Source organism: Corythoichthys intestinalis, chromosome 16 (genome assembly GCF_030265065.1).
Source record: "Corythoichthys intestinalis isolate RoL2023-P3 chromosome 16, ASM3026506v1, whole genome shotgun sequence".
In the NCBI taxonomy this organism is placed as follows: domain Eukaryota; kingdom Metazoa; phylum Chordata; class Actinopteri; order Syngnathiformes; family Syngnathidae; genus Corythoichthys; species Corythoichthys intestinalis.
The window spans coordinates 14,362,352-14,379,503 of NC_080410.1; the positions used below are offsets into that span (position 1 = coordinate 14,362,352).

General features: G+C 39.1%; 2 protein-coding genes across 3 annotated transcripts in view; one reads left to right on the plus strand and one right to left on the minus strand.

Moving 5' to 3' along the window:
* gucy2ca (guanylate cyclase 2Ca) overlaps positions 1–7,184 on the plus strand; it is a 51,304-nt gene extending 44,120 nt beyond the window's left edge. Inside the window, exons 25-28 of the mRNA XM_057861092.1 lie at positions 2,244–2,342; positions 2,418–2,512; positions 2,592–2,668; positions 4,918–7,184. Of these exons, the coding sequence (XP_057717075.1) occupies positions 2,244–2,342; positions 2,418–2,512; positions 2,592–2,668; positions 4,918–5,119 (473 nt within the window). The 3' untranslated portion in view covers positions 5,120–7,184. The remainder of the gene's footprint in view (positions 1–2,243; positions 2,343–2,417; positions 2,513–2,591; positions 2,669–4,917) is intronic.
* LOC130931901 (tumor necrosis factor receptor superfamily member 13C-like) lies at positions 5,877–17,094 on the minus strand. Of its 2 annotated transcripts, XM_057861097.1 has the most exons (4): positions 17,034–17,094; positions 16,828–16,951; positions 16,578–16,751; positions 5,877–9,316 (listed from the first exon to the last, which is right to left on the minus strand). In XM_057861097.1, exons 2-4 carry the CDS (start codon positions 16,928–16,930, stop codon positions 9,045–9,047), a joined length of 549 nt encoding a protein of 182 aa, XP_057717080.1. In that variant the 5' UTR covers positions 16,931–16,951; positions 17,034–17,094; the 3' UTR covers positions 5,877–9,044. The 2 variants fall into 2 exon arrangements, with proteins under 2 accessions (XP_057717080.1, XP_057717081.1); XM_057861098.1 differs by lacking the exon at positions 17,034–17,094 and having other exon boundaries at positions 5,877–9,313; positions 16,828–16,970.
* Between the last annotated feature and the right edge of the window lie 58 nt (positions 17,095–17,152).

Sequence of the window (17,152 nt, forward strand, 5' to 3'; positions counted from 1 at the left end):
ATAAATTAACAATACATTTTGTTGACTTAAAATAAAAATTACGGCTGTCAATCGATTAAATTTTTTTAATCGAGTTAATCACAGCTTAAAAATTAATTAACCGTAATTAATCGCAATTCAAACCATCTATAAAATATGCCATATTTTTCTGTAAATTGTTGGAATGGAAAGATAAGACACAAGACGGATATATACATTCAACATACTGTACATAAGTACTGTATTTTTTTATTACAACAATGAATGAACAAGATGGCATTAACATTATTAAATTTCTGTTAAAGAAATCCATGGCTAGAAAGACTTGTAGTTCCTAAAAGATAAATGTTATTACAAGTTATAGAAATTATATATTAAAACCCCTCTTAATGTTCTCATTTTAATAAAATTTGTCAAATTTTCAAAAAAAACCCAAAAAAATAGTAGCTCGCCATTCATTGTTGATGTCAATAATTACACAATGCTCATGATGCTGAAACCCATAAAATCAGTCGCACCCAAGCGCCAGCAGAAGGCGACAAAACACCAAAAAACACAAGTAAGAAATGGACATGACACTGTGCTGTCATTTTAATCTGTTTGATCGGGGCATGTGCGTTAAATGCGTCAAATATTTTAACGTGATTAATTTTAAAAATTAATTACCGGCCGTTAACGCGATAACTTATACGGTCCTAAAAAAAAAAAAAAAAAAAAAAAAATACAAAATAAATCATGCAAGTACAATATTTACACATGTACACTAAATAATTGACAATATCTGTCATTAAGGTGCAAATAATAACTACTGATAGTACATTTTGTAACTGTAAAACACTGCTGGACAAAAAAGAAAACGTGTACAGTAAATGTTCACTTGTACAGAACATAAATGACAAGCTCTGTCATTAAGGTGCAAACATAATAATTATTGACAGTAACTTTAATTGTAAAATACTGCTGAATGAGAGAAATGGCTTTTGGGGGTCACAAAGCTGTTTACTCACATCATCAGCCAGTACTTCAGTGCTTCTTGTGGTTGATGAAACTGAGAGTGAAATTTGTTTGATTTTTGTTGTCATTTCCTGCTTTTCTTTTCCTTTGAACACTGCTGCCATCACTTGAGTCGTACACAGTTTTATTATTTCTTCATCAGAGAACAGCTTCTTATGTTTGGTCAACACCCACGACACTCTGAGTGAGCACTCCATTGCAATTTGTTGATGTGTCATAGATAAAATTCTTGTTAATTATTGCTGAAATCCCAGAATTCTTTATAGATATGGACGTAAAACAGTCTCGATTCTTGGTTAAAGGAAAAAGAAGCCGTGCAGGTAGCATTTATTTTACGTAAATATTGCGAACTACGATGCCATTGCCTTAGCTGTTAATTTCTTCATTTTTTTTCACAATGTTTCAAAATGGATGCATGGTACGAAAAATATAATTACCTTGAATCCTTGAACAAATCACTCCTGAGACAATCCTTCCTGTTTGTATGTGGTACAGCTTTCGTACTTTTTGAACTGAATCCGCGTGCGTATGTTTGTGAATAGCTCCTCTTTATGTGGGCAGCCCCCTGCTTGAAGGAGTTGCGCAGTGCATGGCCGAGCTGACCCGTCAATAATAATGATGTCTATGATGCTGTTTGATATTATGTGACCGGATACGTCATCTTGACATAGCAAACAATTACCGAAGTGAAGTACAGTGTATCATAAAATTAAAATAAATACAATAAACCAGCGTTTCTTCAAACCTTTTACACCAAGTATCGTCCTCAGAAATACTCCAAGTGCCACCATATTTACCAACATGAAAATAAACTTGTGTTGAAGACCCAAGTATTCATATACAGTACAGTGGCACCATAATGGCAGAGTAGTCCACATGCGTCTCATTTTCATTTAATATAGATTATTTATTACGAAGGTTGTTATCTTACTAAGTGTTTAAAATGCACCCATTTTCTGCCTACTATTTTAATACAAAAAACTTTGGGCTTGATACTTCAAGTGAGCTATCCTAAAGGAATGTAAAACACTAGTTAAAAGTAGTGAACTACGTGTTTAAAACACACACAAGCATTTTAAGAGGCATTTTTAGTGGAAGAAAATGAAAAAATTGACAAAAAATATTGGTCATAATGATGGTTCAGAGTAACATAGAAAGCTTTGGCCAGCTGAGTCTACAGTGCTCCCACTTGAAATGGATTGTATGTCTATCACTGTCAATGACAGTTGAGATCTAATTTGCTTTTGTAGGACCTTGTGCTGCTGGAGTGGTGGGGAACAAGATGCCCCGCTACTGTCTGTTTGGCGACACAGTCAACACAGCATCTCGAATGGAGTCTACTGGGCTGCGTAAGAAACACAAACGCGCAACTACGTTACACACAATGTTGTCACACAGTCAAGCATAGATTTCATCTGTTGCAGCTCTAAGAATCCATGTAAGTCAGTCCACCATCAAAATCCTACAGAGGACTGATTGTAACTTTGAGTATGAGCAGAGAGGAGAGACGTATCTGAAGGTGAGTAGCATCCGTGTTTAGCTTTTTTGAGTCACTTTTTCATCTAGAATTGCAAATTTTGTCCATTACTGGCTCACAGGGTAAAGGCAAAGAGATGACTTACTGGTTAACTGGAGTGACTGGAGGCAAATATAATCTACCCATACCACCAACAGCGTGAGTAAACCAGTTTACTCTCCAATTATGTGTTTATTAGTACCAATTAGTGTTGTCGTGATACTAACATTTTCGACTCAATATTGATACCCCCCCCCAAAAAAAACATTTTTTATATTACATACATTTTACTTTTTTTTTTTTTTAATGAAGTCATTCAAAGCCATTGACGATGATGTCCAATCATGAGGCCCTTAAAAACAAAATTATATCTCTTTAGATAAGTTTGTCATTAGTTGACGTCCAATCCATTAGAACTGGTGGGGTTGACAGCGAATGAACGTCTAGCGCCGTCGATGGCAGCCAATGAGTTAACATGGAAAATGCAAAAAAAAAAAAAAAAAAAAAAATTGTTCATTAGTATCAAGAGTAAGGCAAGTCAAATTCACCCCATAACATCCAATGTCTGGTTGTGCAAAACAAATAAGTAACTGTGTATCGATACTTTCGCAATCAAATATTGTATCCGGATTATGGATGTCCCGATCGCATATTTTTGCACCCGAGTCTGAGTCACCTGATTTTGAGAATCTGCTGATACAGAGTCCCGATCCCATACTGACTTTTTTTTCAAATTTGAACAAAGGTTCCAAACATGTTACAGTGCAGTACATTTTACAGTACTTCCCTTTCCGCTTTTTCCAGGAGTGTTGCAGAGCATAAAATGTATATTTTTGTATCTTTAGGCAATGCCATTGTATTTTTGGATTGTTTTATTTCTTTTTAGCCCTTAAAAAGTAAAAAAAAAAAAAAAAAAAGATATAAATTAGGCCTGAACGAACTTTTTTCTGAAGGTGCACTGGCACAAAATGTAGGTGCACCCTCATTTTTTATTGCATCACATTCAACACCATATTTTAATCACCCTCAATGATATTTATATAATTCATATGAGTGAGTCCACTCAAATTCACTTAAGCTTTGACACTCACTGTGCCGACAACAGCCTCTAGACAATGAAAATTGACTAAACGATGAGTGACACATACGCAGTGTTGTTAATAACGGCATTAGAGTATAACGTCTTCCCTAACGGTGTAATTTTTTTCAGTAGTGAGTAATCTAATTAATTAGTTTTCTCATCTTGGCAAGGCCGTTACTGTTACTGAGGATGTAAAGGTGTGCGTTACTATGCATTACTACGTTGGTTGAATGACGTGAGAAAAGTCTTGAGGGACACGGACTCACAGAGACGAGAGAGCAGAGCTGGAGTGGGGAGGAAGCAAGGGAATTGTGACGCCATTGCAGACGCGATGCTGGGTGGCACCGATAATACCTGGCTGTAGCAGATACCCTACAAACTACACCCACATGATGCTACGGTAGATATCACACATATATAGAACTAGATGCGAAATGACAGACACGGCAGCATTAGCACATGTGTAGGGAACTAGATGCGAAATGATGGACTCGCCAGCATCAATAAACAGTCGCCATCTTAAAGCAGTAGACTTCTCAGGAAGGCTCTCTTGTAGAGAACCTAACTTTTTTTTATCTAAAATACTACTAAATCGGAAAAATCTTGACTTGAATCTATCTTTAAATGATGAAACAGTTTTTTAAAACTTTCACATGTCGAAAGTAGACAGAAGGGAAGTAATGCAATAACGGGAGCAATTTTAAGAACTTTAACGGTTGATTCACAACAGTAAATGACTCTCAAAAATAGTTAAGGTTACTATCTAGTTATCACATCATCTGCAATACCCCTTTGTCTAGTTAAGTTTAGAGTAAAGTATTGGGGTAGGGCCAATTGTCCCAAAAACCCTTTGAACTCCGCAGTGTGACCTATGTTTTTTTTTTTTTTTTTTGGGGTGGGGGTGGGGGGTGGGGTGGGGGGGTTGGAAAAATATAAAAACATAAAAAGTAACACCTGTTACTTTGCCAAGTAACTAATTACTCCTACATTCAGGTAACTGAGTTACTAATGCAATTTTTCTTTAATTCATGAAATTGAACATAAGCTGTCACAATATTCTATTATATCTGCCTATACTCTTTACCTACCAAAAAGTTTACTTCCGTTTTGACGCACAAGCAAAAACCAGGTCAAACATAAACATATGTTTTGGCTTTAATCTGTTCTACATCCTTCCAAAATATGAACAAAAATACATTTTTATAAAGAATAAATATAGTTGAATATACAGGAATCAAATTTAAAAAAAGATGGTACTGGTAATATTTGATAAGGCCAAATGGACCTTCTTGGCTTGACATCCTTACTCCCTTTATGTTGATTTCAGGGAGAACTTCCAGCGACTGCAGCAGGACCTGGCAGAGATGATCGTATCCAGTTTGGAAAAGCGTGGTAAAGGCAGAGAGAGCTTCGAAAACAGGAAAACTTTGTCCACCAGAAGGAGAGAAACCAACACAAGCCTTCAGGGGGAGAGCTCCCCGGAATACTTCCACCTGGCTGTCACTGATAATCCCAGCACTTATCTGTGATGACATAGTAGTCATAGTTTCAGATACTAGCATCCACATCTGTTTGAATGAACGCTGCTAAAATTCTTTGGACAGAGCTGCAGTGACTCACATAGGCATGTGGAAACCGAGACTCGCAATATGCCGATGCGTTGAAGTTGTGGATTTTTCAACCGCCTTCAGCACGATCCTTCCTTCTTTTCCATCAGGCAATTATTAATATATTTCGTTTTTGCGTTCGACTGCATTGTCTGCTCTAATTGGTCATTTGCCATTTGCTTGACTAAAGGATTACTCAGAAACGGCGGTGGCCGCCGATTCGTATTTGGGATGGGCGCACTTGCAGACGGTACTGATGCAAAACATTGATACTCAGATATTTATTTGTTTTTGCACGACCACAGGTCACCAGAAATTTGTTGTCATGAGGTACATTTAATATTGCACTACAATTGATATTAACTGAGTGTATTTTTGCATTTTCCTTGGTAACTCATTGGCTGCCATTGACGGTGCTAGATGTCCAATTCAATGGAAGTGGGAGGGTTGGCAGGATTAGGTTCAAATTGATTATATGTGTGATACTACTAGTAGTGATAAACTCTATTAAAGACATGTAATTTAGGTTTTAATAACTATATGATTGGAGGTTTATCATTGTATATGGCACTCAAAAAGAGTGCATTAAAAATATTTAGTTTGGGTTTTTTAAAATTTATGTAGTATCGGAAATGATATCGAGTAATATTTTGGAGAATATCAATATCGAGTTGCAAATTTTAGTATCCTGACAACAGCACTATACATGCTACCTAGCTATGAATGACATTAAAAGCACATCACGATATCATTTACCGAGGGGACACCATGTAAGGAAGGAGTACACAAGTATGACTATCACTACTGTTAATACTACTTTTGAATTTGTGCTATTATTGCGATCTAAGTTTTTTAATCATTGTGCAGCCCTACTACCAAATTTTTCGGACTATAAATCGCACCTGAGTATAAGTCGCACCAGCCATAATGCCCAACAAAGAGGAAAAAAACATATATAAGTCGCACCGGAGTATAAGTCGCATTTTGGGGGGAAATTTACTTGATAAAATCCTACACATAGAACAGATATGTCATCTTGAAAGGCAATTTAATATAAAAATACAATAGAAAACAACATGCTGAATAAGTGTACAGTGTACAGTGCATGAACAACAAAATGCGAATATACTGTCCTCACCAGGAAGCTACGGCTCAGTCTTGGCTATACAGTGAGCTAAACTCCCAAATGACGATGATGGACGTCCGTATAATTTGCTGAATCAATTTCGTCCTCGATACCAAACAGGTTCGCATCAACGTAAATAAATGATAATCAGTTGCTATTACAGTAATGACACAAACGGTTAGCATGCGTTCGCTAGCATTAGCACATCGTTCAAACAACCACACAAGTGGTCGATCGCGGGTGGAAAGCACACAACGACAACAGAAAAGATGATACACACAGGCGCTGCCTCTGTAGAGATATTTTACAAGCATAAACAATGAACGTAGGTTCGCAGCCGTGTATCTCTCTCTCTCTCTCTCTCCGCCTCTCTGTCTCTTGCCCACTCGCTCAGAGACGCTGCGTAGCTGTCCGTCTTCTTCTGGCGTGTGAGCGCTGTTCTTTGCGTAAACAAGTGCGAGTGCGCCCCCACTTGGGCGTGAAAGCACCACAAACTAAAACCATGCATTTCAATATAAAAAAGTCAATAATCAATTGAACACACATTGCCAAAGGCAGACCGCGAACGTGGCCATAGCTATTAAGTTATTCAGATAACTATAGCATAAAGAACATTCTAACAAGTTTACCAAACCATCTGTGTCACTCCAAAACACCAACATAACATGTGAAATGATATCATAATGTGTTAATAATTTCACACATAAGTCGCTCCTGAGTATAAGTCGCACCCCCAGCCAAACTATGAAAAAAACTGCGACTTATGGTCCGAAAAATACGGTATACATATTTATATGAAATAAAATAGCCACTTAAAGTGATCCTCTAACTTTAATACATGTAGGCTCTAATAAACCACAATTGTTCTCTTGTACTAAAATATGTTGTTAGAAACACATACAATGTTAAATCAATGGCAATATTTTATAATATTTAGTACATATTTTGACTGTTAGTTGGCGCCATGGTTTGCGGGCTCGCAGTGATGAAGTAATTGGGATCTTTCCAAATGTGTAGCATGTTCAACAATTGCTTATTGCTGCCTAAACTCGCAAAGTAAAATGCCACGATGTGCTGCTTTTGGATGCAATTTCCAGTCAAATGGAAACAAGGGGAGTGAAGTGAGTGGTCAATGTGTAATTATTATTTTTAGTGAATAAATGTGCATAAGTGGAAGCTTCTCCCCCTTTTTGGTCCCTGTATGCACATATCCTACCCACCACGCGTTACAACTGGTGCCCGAACATTTTCCGTGGATCCTCAGTCAAGTAAGGGATCCGTCTATTTTCTGGATCCGACGGTCCCACCGTGTCTGCAATGTTGGTTTTGGTTCTGTCCATTTTTTAAAATTCTATGGTGCCACAGCGGCTTTTCGGATCAGTCTATTTTGTGGAATCGACGGCCTGATCGCGACTGAGACATTGCCATGGGATCGGTCTAATTCCTGGATCTTCAAGTGAGTAAAAAACGCGGATTTGGATTACTATTGCTATCTTTATTGTTGACCTTTCTTCGTGGGAGTTTTCCCCAAATCATACTAGATAATTAAAGCACTACGGCACGCTACAGTAACGACAGTGACTCTGACGTTGACCTTACAACAATGTTGGAATTCGTCAGGGAATGCGTGTTTGCATACTGCTGAGCTCCCGAGTGAAGAGTGGTCAAGGTGGAAATATTATTTTTTGTGAATAAATGTGCATAAGTGGAAGCTTCTCCCTTTTTGGTACTTTTATATACGTATCCTACCTACCACGCGTTACAATGTACAAGACATGGATTACACGAGGTGTGCTCTTTGGCCTGTACTGTATGTAAAGCACACGACAGCTCTGGATGCTAACAATCTACATAATTATATTGGGATAAGTTTGAAAACGCACTATGCTTACCTTGAATATCTGCTAATAAAACCGGACAGCATACACTCTCGCGCCCAACCGGAGTTCCCAACAGCATACACTCTCTCTCTCTGTTGTCATTGAGACTTTTGCCCAACTTTTGTCTTATCAGGTATTTGCTGCACGCTTTTTTTCCTGAAGCTCGTCTTGTGAACGACCGACAGTGCTGTCCTGCTCTTCACTTTTCAGATCTGGTTCAAATAAGTAGGGTAGAACTTACGAAATGTTGGGGCAGCTAACGAGTGACACGCTGGAATTTCGGCAACGGGCCCGGTGACGTCACGCACGGCGACGTAAAAAGAATGGCGTCCTATCACTTAAAATAATTTTACAAACTTTATTAAAACAAAAACATTAAGAGGGGTTTTAATATTAAATTATTATAACTCATACTAACATTTATCTTTTAAGAATACTTGTCTTAAAAATAGAGGATCCCTTTAAACTCAATGCCAGATCGGCCCGCCGTGTTGTTTTGTGCAGACCATGAAAGCAAATCATGTGCACTGACTCATATTTGGCAAACTATAATGACGATGTAATCCACGACACCCCTGTACTCCATTTGCAGTGTTGTGAATTGGAGTGATGACGAAAAAACTTTTGGGATTCCTTAGAAAACGCCACAGATTGAATTCAATTAAATTACGGCATTGTAGGTTATTTCATGAGTTTCTTGGATTCTTTTTCCGAGGCACTTGTGTTTCTTGCAACATGGATAAGATGACCCCATCCACCCTCCCGAACTCAAGAGGTCACTTTCTGGATCTCACTGCGAGAGTTGATGCGACTTTTTCCGAAGTTTGAAGCTGACTAGAATCTATACAGTTTTGGTTGTTACCAAGGCGGTGCCACCCAGTTCTGTGGCAGGAAGTGGAAGTCTGTGTTCTCTCATCGCATTGCAAACTGGCAACTCTCCAAGCTCCTCGGTGCTGTCTGTTTCCCCTCTGCCTGTTGCCTTTTGACTTTTTGAGATGTCGTGGGGTCCTTGCTGGTAAAAAGAAGCTGATGAAGCTCTCTGCGGGTCGGACAAGTGACTTTTATTAGGCGGCTCAATTTTCTGTGGAGGCTCCGGTCCAGGCTCCATTTCTTCTGCAATAAAATGAATAACAATAAATCAGTCAATCATTTTTCGGTGGTCTTCAGTGCTTCTATTTGGTTATTTTGAAAATAAAGTTTTTCCTGTCTTTGTTGCTTTTTTTTTTTAAGTCACTCTACCTTCTGTTACATAATAACTTGGTGACACAACAGGTGAAAACATGTTTATTATGGTTCTTATAGTTTACAGTGTAGTAAAACTGCAATGATTGTCTAGTGAGCAAGGGCGTAGGTTTACATAGGGACGGTAGGGACTAAACACTAACTTTTCAGGATGCTCAAATTGTCCCCACCAACTTTTAAGCCACCTTATTTTGATTATATAATAAGTTCAGTTATATAGGTAATTTATGTCGTTTCCCCATATTTTCTAAGAATAGAATTGACCCTACCATTATTAAGGGAATTACTGTATTTTCTTTATGTGCAGACTTACATTTATCGTATTTCACTTGCTGAATGAGGTGGTCCATTTTTTTTTTAAACGCACGTTTTATCGGCTGATGGCTAAAACCGCCAGATTCTCACAATCCCGCCAGAAATACATGTCAACTTGTCGCCTCTTCCGCCCCCTTTGAAGAGGAGGAATATTAGAAGTTAATTCGGCCAGCAGCAGCAGCAGCCACTGTACATAATGTAAAAAGATGTCAATGTTGTGTAGGTGGGGAACACACCACAAATTTTGCTACTGAAAGTCCGACCTGCATCAGAATTAGTATAACAAAAAACTGTGTCAACTTGCTAACCTGTAAAACTCGAGGAGGAAGCTGCTACCGTTCATTCAACTGTGCATTATGTGCATTTATTCATTATTAAAATGTGATTATTTTCTACATAATTTAAAAAAATATATTTTTATTGCAGCCTATGCACATTTTTAACCCCCCCCCAAAAAAAAAACAACAACACAAAAACACAACCACTGTACATTTCCTTTAAAAGAAGCAAGCATTTTGAAAAATGACTTACTCCCATGAAAATAATTTTAACTTTTTTCAATTTTACGTAGGAACCAGCTATTTGTTTGAAATTTCCCTAATCTATTTGGTCTTATTAATGTCCCGTCCCCAGCAAAAAGTGTACATGCAGGTTATGCTGCTATAGCGTCTCGACCAATGTTAAGACAAAACCTACGCCCTTGCTAGTGAGTTTACAGTACTTATGCTGTCATTTAAAGGGTAACGCAGTGTCTGATGCGTTGCATCCATAAAACACATGCGACCACCGTGACTGTGTTCGATGGTATTTATCCAATCTTGATGCGATCGGGTGTACAGTGCTGGCCAAAAGTATTGGCACCCCTGCAATTCTGTCAGATAATGCTCAATTTCTCCCAGAAAATGATTGCAATTACAAATGGTTTGGTAGTAATATCTTCACTTATTTTGCTTGCAATGAAAAAACACAAAAGAGAATGAAAAAAAAAATCAAATCGTTATCATTTTACACAAAACTTCTTAAATGGACCGGACAAAGGTATTGGCAACCTCAGCCTAATACTTGGTAGCACAACCTTTAGACAAAATAACTGCGAACACCCGCTTCCGGTGTCCATCAATGAGTTTCTTACAATGCTCTGCTCGAATTTTAGACCATTCTTTGGCCAACTGCTCCAGGTCTCTGAGATTTGAAGGCTGCCTTCTCCAAACTGCCATTTTCAGATCTCTCCACAGGTGTTCTATGGGATTCAGGTCTGGACTCATTGCTGGCCACTTTAGAAGTCTCCAGTGCTTTCTCTCAAACCATTTTCTAGTGCTTTTTGAAGTGTGTTTTCGGTCATTGTCCTGCTGGAAGACCCATGACCTCTGAGGGAGAGCCAGCTTTCTCACAGTAGGCCATACATTATGCTAAATTTTTTGGTAGTCTTCAGAATTCATAATGCCATGGACACGGTCAAGTAGTCCAGTGCCAGAGGCAGCAAAGCAACCCCAAAACATCAGGGAACCAATGCCATGTGGGGACCGTGTTCTTTTCTTTGACGGCCTCGTTTTTTTCCCCTGTAAACTCTATGTTGATGCCTTTTCCCAAAAAGCTCTAATTTTGTCTTCCAAAACGTTTTTGGCTTTCTCAGGTTAGATTTGGCAAACTCCAGCCTGGCTTTTCTATGTCTCTGGGTCAGAAGTGGGGTCTTCCTGGGTATCCCACCATAGAGTCCCTTATCATTCAAACGCCGACTGATAGTACGGGTTGACACTGTTGTACCCTCGGACTGCGGGACACCTTGAACTTGTTTGGATGTTAGTCGAGGTTCTTTATCCACCATCCGCACAATCTTTCGTTGACATCTCTCGTCAATTTTTCTTTTCTGTCCACATCTAGGGAGGTTAGCCAGAGCACCATGGGCTTTGCACTTACCAATGACACTGGGCACGGTAGACACGGGAACATTGAGGTCTTTGGAGATGGACTTGTAGCCTAGAGATTGCACATGCTTCCTCACCGTTATGCTTCTCAAGTCCTCAGACAGTTCTTTGATCTTCTTTTTTTCTCCATGCTCAATGTGGTACTCACAAGGACACAGGACAGAGGTTGAGTCAACTTTAATCCATCTTAACTGGCTGCATGTTTGATTTAGTTATTGCCACCACCTGTTATGTGCCACAGGTAAGCAACAGGTGCTGTTAATAACACAAATTAGAGAAGCATCATATGATTTTTCAAAGGGTGCTAATACTTTTGTCCAGGCCATTTTTTTAGTTTTGAGTAAAATGATAATGATTCAATTTTTTCCCCCCATTCTCTTTTGTGTTTTTTCATTGCATACAAAATAAATGAAGATATTACTACCAAGGCATTTGTAATTGCAGTCATGTTCTGGGATAAATTTAACATTATCAGACAGAATTGCAGGGGTGCCAATACTTTTGGCCAGCACTGTATATTTTCGAGTCGGAAAATGAATGAAAGTCACTGCAAATGACATCGGCACATCAACGTGTGAGTAGACACAAGCAGTTAACTGTTATGTTCCACTCTTGCATGAATATACCATGGTTATGCCTCAGACTTTGGACTTTTCACTTCCAGTTTGTAGATACCAATGAACTCAATAAAGAGCCACATATTGTTTACATTGCTATCATTTCTGCCTTCACGTGGCATCTTGTATGTATTTTAAAAAGTATGTTGTTTTCATTGTGTATGAAACAATGAAGCATTTGGCACCAAATCACGCTGAATTCTTTCACTTACTAACCTAATTGTATATGCATTCCACTAGTTAAAAAAATTGTGACTACTCAAAATAGATTTGTCCTAATACTGGGTTCCGACACTAGACATGACTAACATTCTTTGTGCGCTCACCCGTGCACACGCGTCTCACTGTCCTATCTTCTCTCTTTCTGTTAGTGTCCCCTACCCACATGGTGTCCACTATTGAAGAGAAGATAGCAACAATAGTTGTATTAGGTAGCATATACAGGATATTTAATGTTTTTTTGTTTTTTTTGTATCACTTTTCCCATGAGACTCAGATTCATTGCGTTTAAGCAACAAACAGGACATGTCTTGAAAAGCTGTCCAATGAAAGTTTACCTCAGCTTGCATCGCTTTGTCTCACCAATGGGAAAGTTGAGTTTCTCATTTTATATTTCGGTATCATGCACAGAAAGGCTGGGTTTTGCTCTTTAAATGTTAGATTTAGGCTTTTGTTCACTTTTTTTTTTTTTTTTTACTAATATTTGACTAGTGGGACATGTCTTGACGTCACCTTTAGTGTTACTTGCTCTTTGGGTTTCTTATTTTCACTTTGTCGGAGACCTCATGTGCTCTCTTGCTCATATTCGAACTGGAGTCACAAGCAAGACAGTGGGGCTCACCCATGGGATGCCCGAGAGAAGAACAGAAACTAAACAGTTACCATCCAACATCGGCATCACACATCAGCACTTGCAAAGCCACTTCCTCAAAAATACGACTGAGACGAGTCATTTACATGTACAGTGCCCCCATAATTATTGGCACCCCTGAAAAAGATGTGTTTTTTAGCTTCTAATATATATATATATATATATATATACATATATTTTTCAAATAATATGGGACCTTAATGGGAAAAAAGAGAAAAAGCCAACCTTCAATACAAGTGCATTCATTCAGTGGGGAAAAAAATCCCATATAAAGAAAAAATTATTTGACATCAAATAATGTGTGTCACAATTATTAGCACCCCTGGTGTTAATACTTTGTACAACCCCCTTTTGCCAGCTAAACAAGGTCTGCGGACTGAGATGGCCATGGGAGGAGCTTGATTTTGTGTCTGGTGAACCATTTCTGTGTAGATTTGGCCATATGTTTAGGGTCATTGTCTTGCTGAAAGACCCAGTGACGACCCATCTTCAGCTTTCGGGCAGATGGCAACAGATTTTGATTTAAAATGTCCTGGTATTTCAAGGTATTCATGATGCCATGCACCCTAACAAGGTTCCCAGGGCCTTTGGAAGCGAAACAGCCCCACAGCATCACTGACCCACCCCCATACTTCACAGTGGGTATGAGGTGCTTTTCAGCATGCGCATCTTTCATGGCACGCCAGACCCGCTTAGAGTGTTTGTTGCCAGAAAGCTCAATCTTGTCTCACGCAAAAATACACACGGTCCCAGGCTTCAACTGGGACCATGTGCTTTGGTCAGATGAGACCAAGACTGAGCTACTGTACTGTATGTTAAATACTTTATTTTTTACGTTGCTTTAAAGACATCACCACGTGAATGAACAGGCATAGAACGGCAAGCTTGAGTCTGTTTGGTATAATGGAGTCATGTGATTATTGTTGCTACGTCTCATTGATGACGCTGGTAGAGCTACTGTTGGCATCACTGGCAAAAAAATAAAAACTAATGTGTAGAAATAGAACGGCAAGCTTGAGTCTGTTTGGTATAATGGAGTCATGTGATTATTGTTGCGACGTCTCATTGATGACACTGGTAGAGCTACTGTTGGCATCACTGGCAAAAAAGTAAAAACCAATATGTAGAATGAAAAGGAAAAAAATAACAACTAATGTAGCTTAAAGTAGCTGAGTAAGAGAAGCATTTCTTCTTCACAAATCCACTCAAGTAAAAGAAAAAAGTATGGCGTAGTGAAACTTTCAGAAGTACATTCTTCTCAAAAAGTTAAAGTAAATGATGTAACACATTTCTGTTCACTTTTGTATAGTCACGTATATAAAAATACATATATGGCCTTTACTGATTGCCCCACTCTGCAATCAGGATTTGTACCAACAGCATCATGTTAGCTGGCAAACGTGCTAACTACTGAGCTACTGCATATCAGTTGCTGTGTGTGCAGTGCCTGTAGAAGGTTAGAAAAAATATGAAAGCATTAAATAAATGGCAGCTATCCTGCTGGCTCAGTAGTAAGCACACCGGATTGCTACAGTGACAGTGTGCTTTCAAACTCCTGTTGGAGAAGGGGGAGACTGTTACACATACAGTGGGGCAAATAAGTATTTACTCCACCACCAATTGTGCAAGTTCTCCTACTTGAAAATATTAGAGAGGTCTGTAATTGTCAACATGGGTAAACCTCAAGCATGAGAGACAGAATGTGGAAATAAAAAACAGAAAATCACATTGTTTGATTTTTTAAAGAATTTATTTCAAAATTAAAGTGGAAAATATTTGTGGAAAATATATGGAAAGTATTTGGTCACCTACAAACAAGCAAGATTTCTGGCTGTCAAAGAGGTCTAACTTCTTCTAACGAGGTCTAACGAGGCTCCACTCGTTACCTGTATTAATGGCACCTGTTTTAACTCATTATCGGTATAAAAGACACCTGTCCACAACTCAGTCAGTCACACTCCAAACTCCACTATAGCCAAGACCAAAGAGCTGTCGAAGGACACCAGAGACAAAATTGTAGACCTGCACCAGGCTAGGAAGACTGAATCTGCAATAGGTAAAACGCTTGGTGTAAAGAAATCAACTGCGGGAGCAATTATTAGAAAATGGAAGACATACAAGACCACTAATAATCTCCCTCGATCTGGAGCTCCATGCAAGATCTCACCCCGTGGCATCAAAATGATAACAAGAACGGTGAGCAAAAATCCCAGAACCACATGGGGGGACCTAGTGAATGGCCTACAGAGAGCTGGGACAACAGTAACAAAGGCTACTATCAGTAACACAATGCGCCGCCAGGGACTAAAATCCTGCACTGCCAGACGTGTCCCCCTGCTGAAGAAAGTACACGTCCAGGCCTGTCTGCGGTTTGCTAGAGAGCATTTGGATGATCCAGAAAAGGACTGGGAGAATGTGTTATGGTCAGATGAAACAAAAATATAACTTTTTGATAGAAACACAGGTTCTCGTGTTTGGAGGAGAAAGAATACTGAATTGCACCATACCCACTGTGAAGCATGGGGGTGGAAACATCATGCTTTGGGGCTGTTTTCTGCAAAGGGACCAGGACGACTGATCTGTGTAAAGGAAAGAATGAATGGGGCCATGTATCGAGAGATTTTGAGTGAAAATCTCCTTCCATCAGCAGGGGCATTGAAGATGAGACATGGCTGGGTCTTTCAGCATGACAATGATCCCAAACACAGAGCCAGGGTGCTTGGTAAAGAAGCATTTCAAGGTCCTGGAGGGGCCTAGCCAGTCTCCAGATCTCAACCCCATAGAAAAATCTGTGGAGGGAGTTGAAAGTCCGTGTTGCCCAACGACAGCCCCAAAACATCACTGCTCTAGAGGAGATCTGCATGGAGAAATGGGCCAAAATACCAGCAACAGTGTGTGAAAAGCTTGTGAAGAGTAACAGAAAACGTTTGGCCTCCGTTATTGCCAATAAAGGGTACATAACAAAGTATTGAGATGAACTTTTGGTATTGACCAAATACTTATTTCCCACCATGATTTGCAAATAAATTCTTTTAAAATCAAACAATGTGATTTTCAGTTTTTTTCCCCACATTCTGTCTCTCATGGTTGAGGTTTACCCATGATGACAATTACAGGCCTCACTAATATTTTCAAGTGGGAGAACTTGCACAATTAGTGGTTGACTAAATACTTATTTGGCCCACTGTATGTCATTTCTAAAAGAAATACATGCATAACGACGGTTTTTATAGCATATACATATAACACACCTCTTTTTGTGGTAGTTTGTTGTCAATTTGACATGGAACTTTTAAGGCCCCCCCCTTTTTTGGACGGTATAATTCTGGCAACCACAACTGCCAGTATTTTACAATAAATTCAATGTTGCTGTTGTTGTTTTTTTACAACCCATTCATACGTACCTGAGGTTGTATTGAGTCTGCGTTGCCGTCTGTATAAAATAAACCAGAGAGCCAAAGCCACGATGGACCCTAGAGTGGTCAACACCACAGCAATCCACAGAACTGGACTCAAAGAAATTGGGTCTGACCAGGCAGTAGGAGATGTTGTTCTTTGATGGAAAACTGGGGTTGGCTCTGTTGGAAATACATTAACAATATCGATATGGGAAAAATGTCAACAACAAAAAAAAAAAATATATGAAATGTTCACCTGTTTCAGGTTCAGGTCTAGTTTCTTTCAGGTCTTGATTTTGGATGCAAGTGGTGACAACGTTGTCCCATTTGCTGCCGGGAGGACAGTTCCTCTTGGTCATAGCTGCAAGCAACAGGAGTCACTTTTACAGATGAGAATAGAAAAACTGTGAGACCTCGTGGATGAAGGCACTCATTTATATTAAGTAAGACTGAGTGCCTCACAGATGTTTCAGTTCCTCCATTTCACAGGAAGGGGTGAATTACATGCACAGCCTCTTGGGACAAACAGCTCACTCTTTAAAAGTTCCTGCACTCACATCTGTCAATGGCAGGGAATGAGT

Excerpts from the sequence above, each read along its gene's own strand:
- LOC130931901 (XM_057861097.1), bottom strand. The coding sequence starts at position 16,930 with ATGACCAAGAGGAACTGTCCTCCCGGCAGCAAATGGGACAACGTTGTC. Across the intron at positions 16,752-16,827 it reads TAGACCTGAACCTGAAACAG|AGCCAACCCCAGTTTTCCAT; the intron begins GTGAACATTTCA and ends TATTTCCAACAG. Across the intron at positions 9,317-16,577 it reads CAGACTCAATACAACCTCAG|AAGAAATGGAGCCTGGACCG; the intron begins GTACGTATGAAT and ends ATTTTATTGCAG.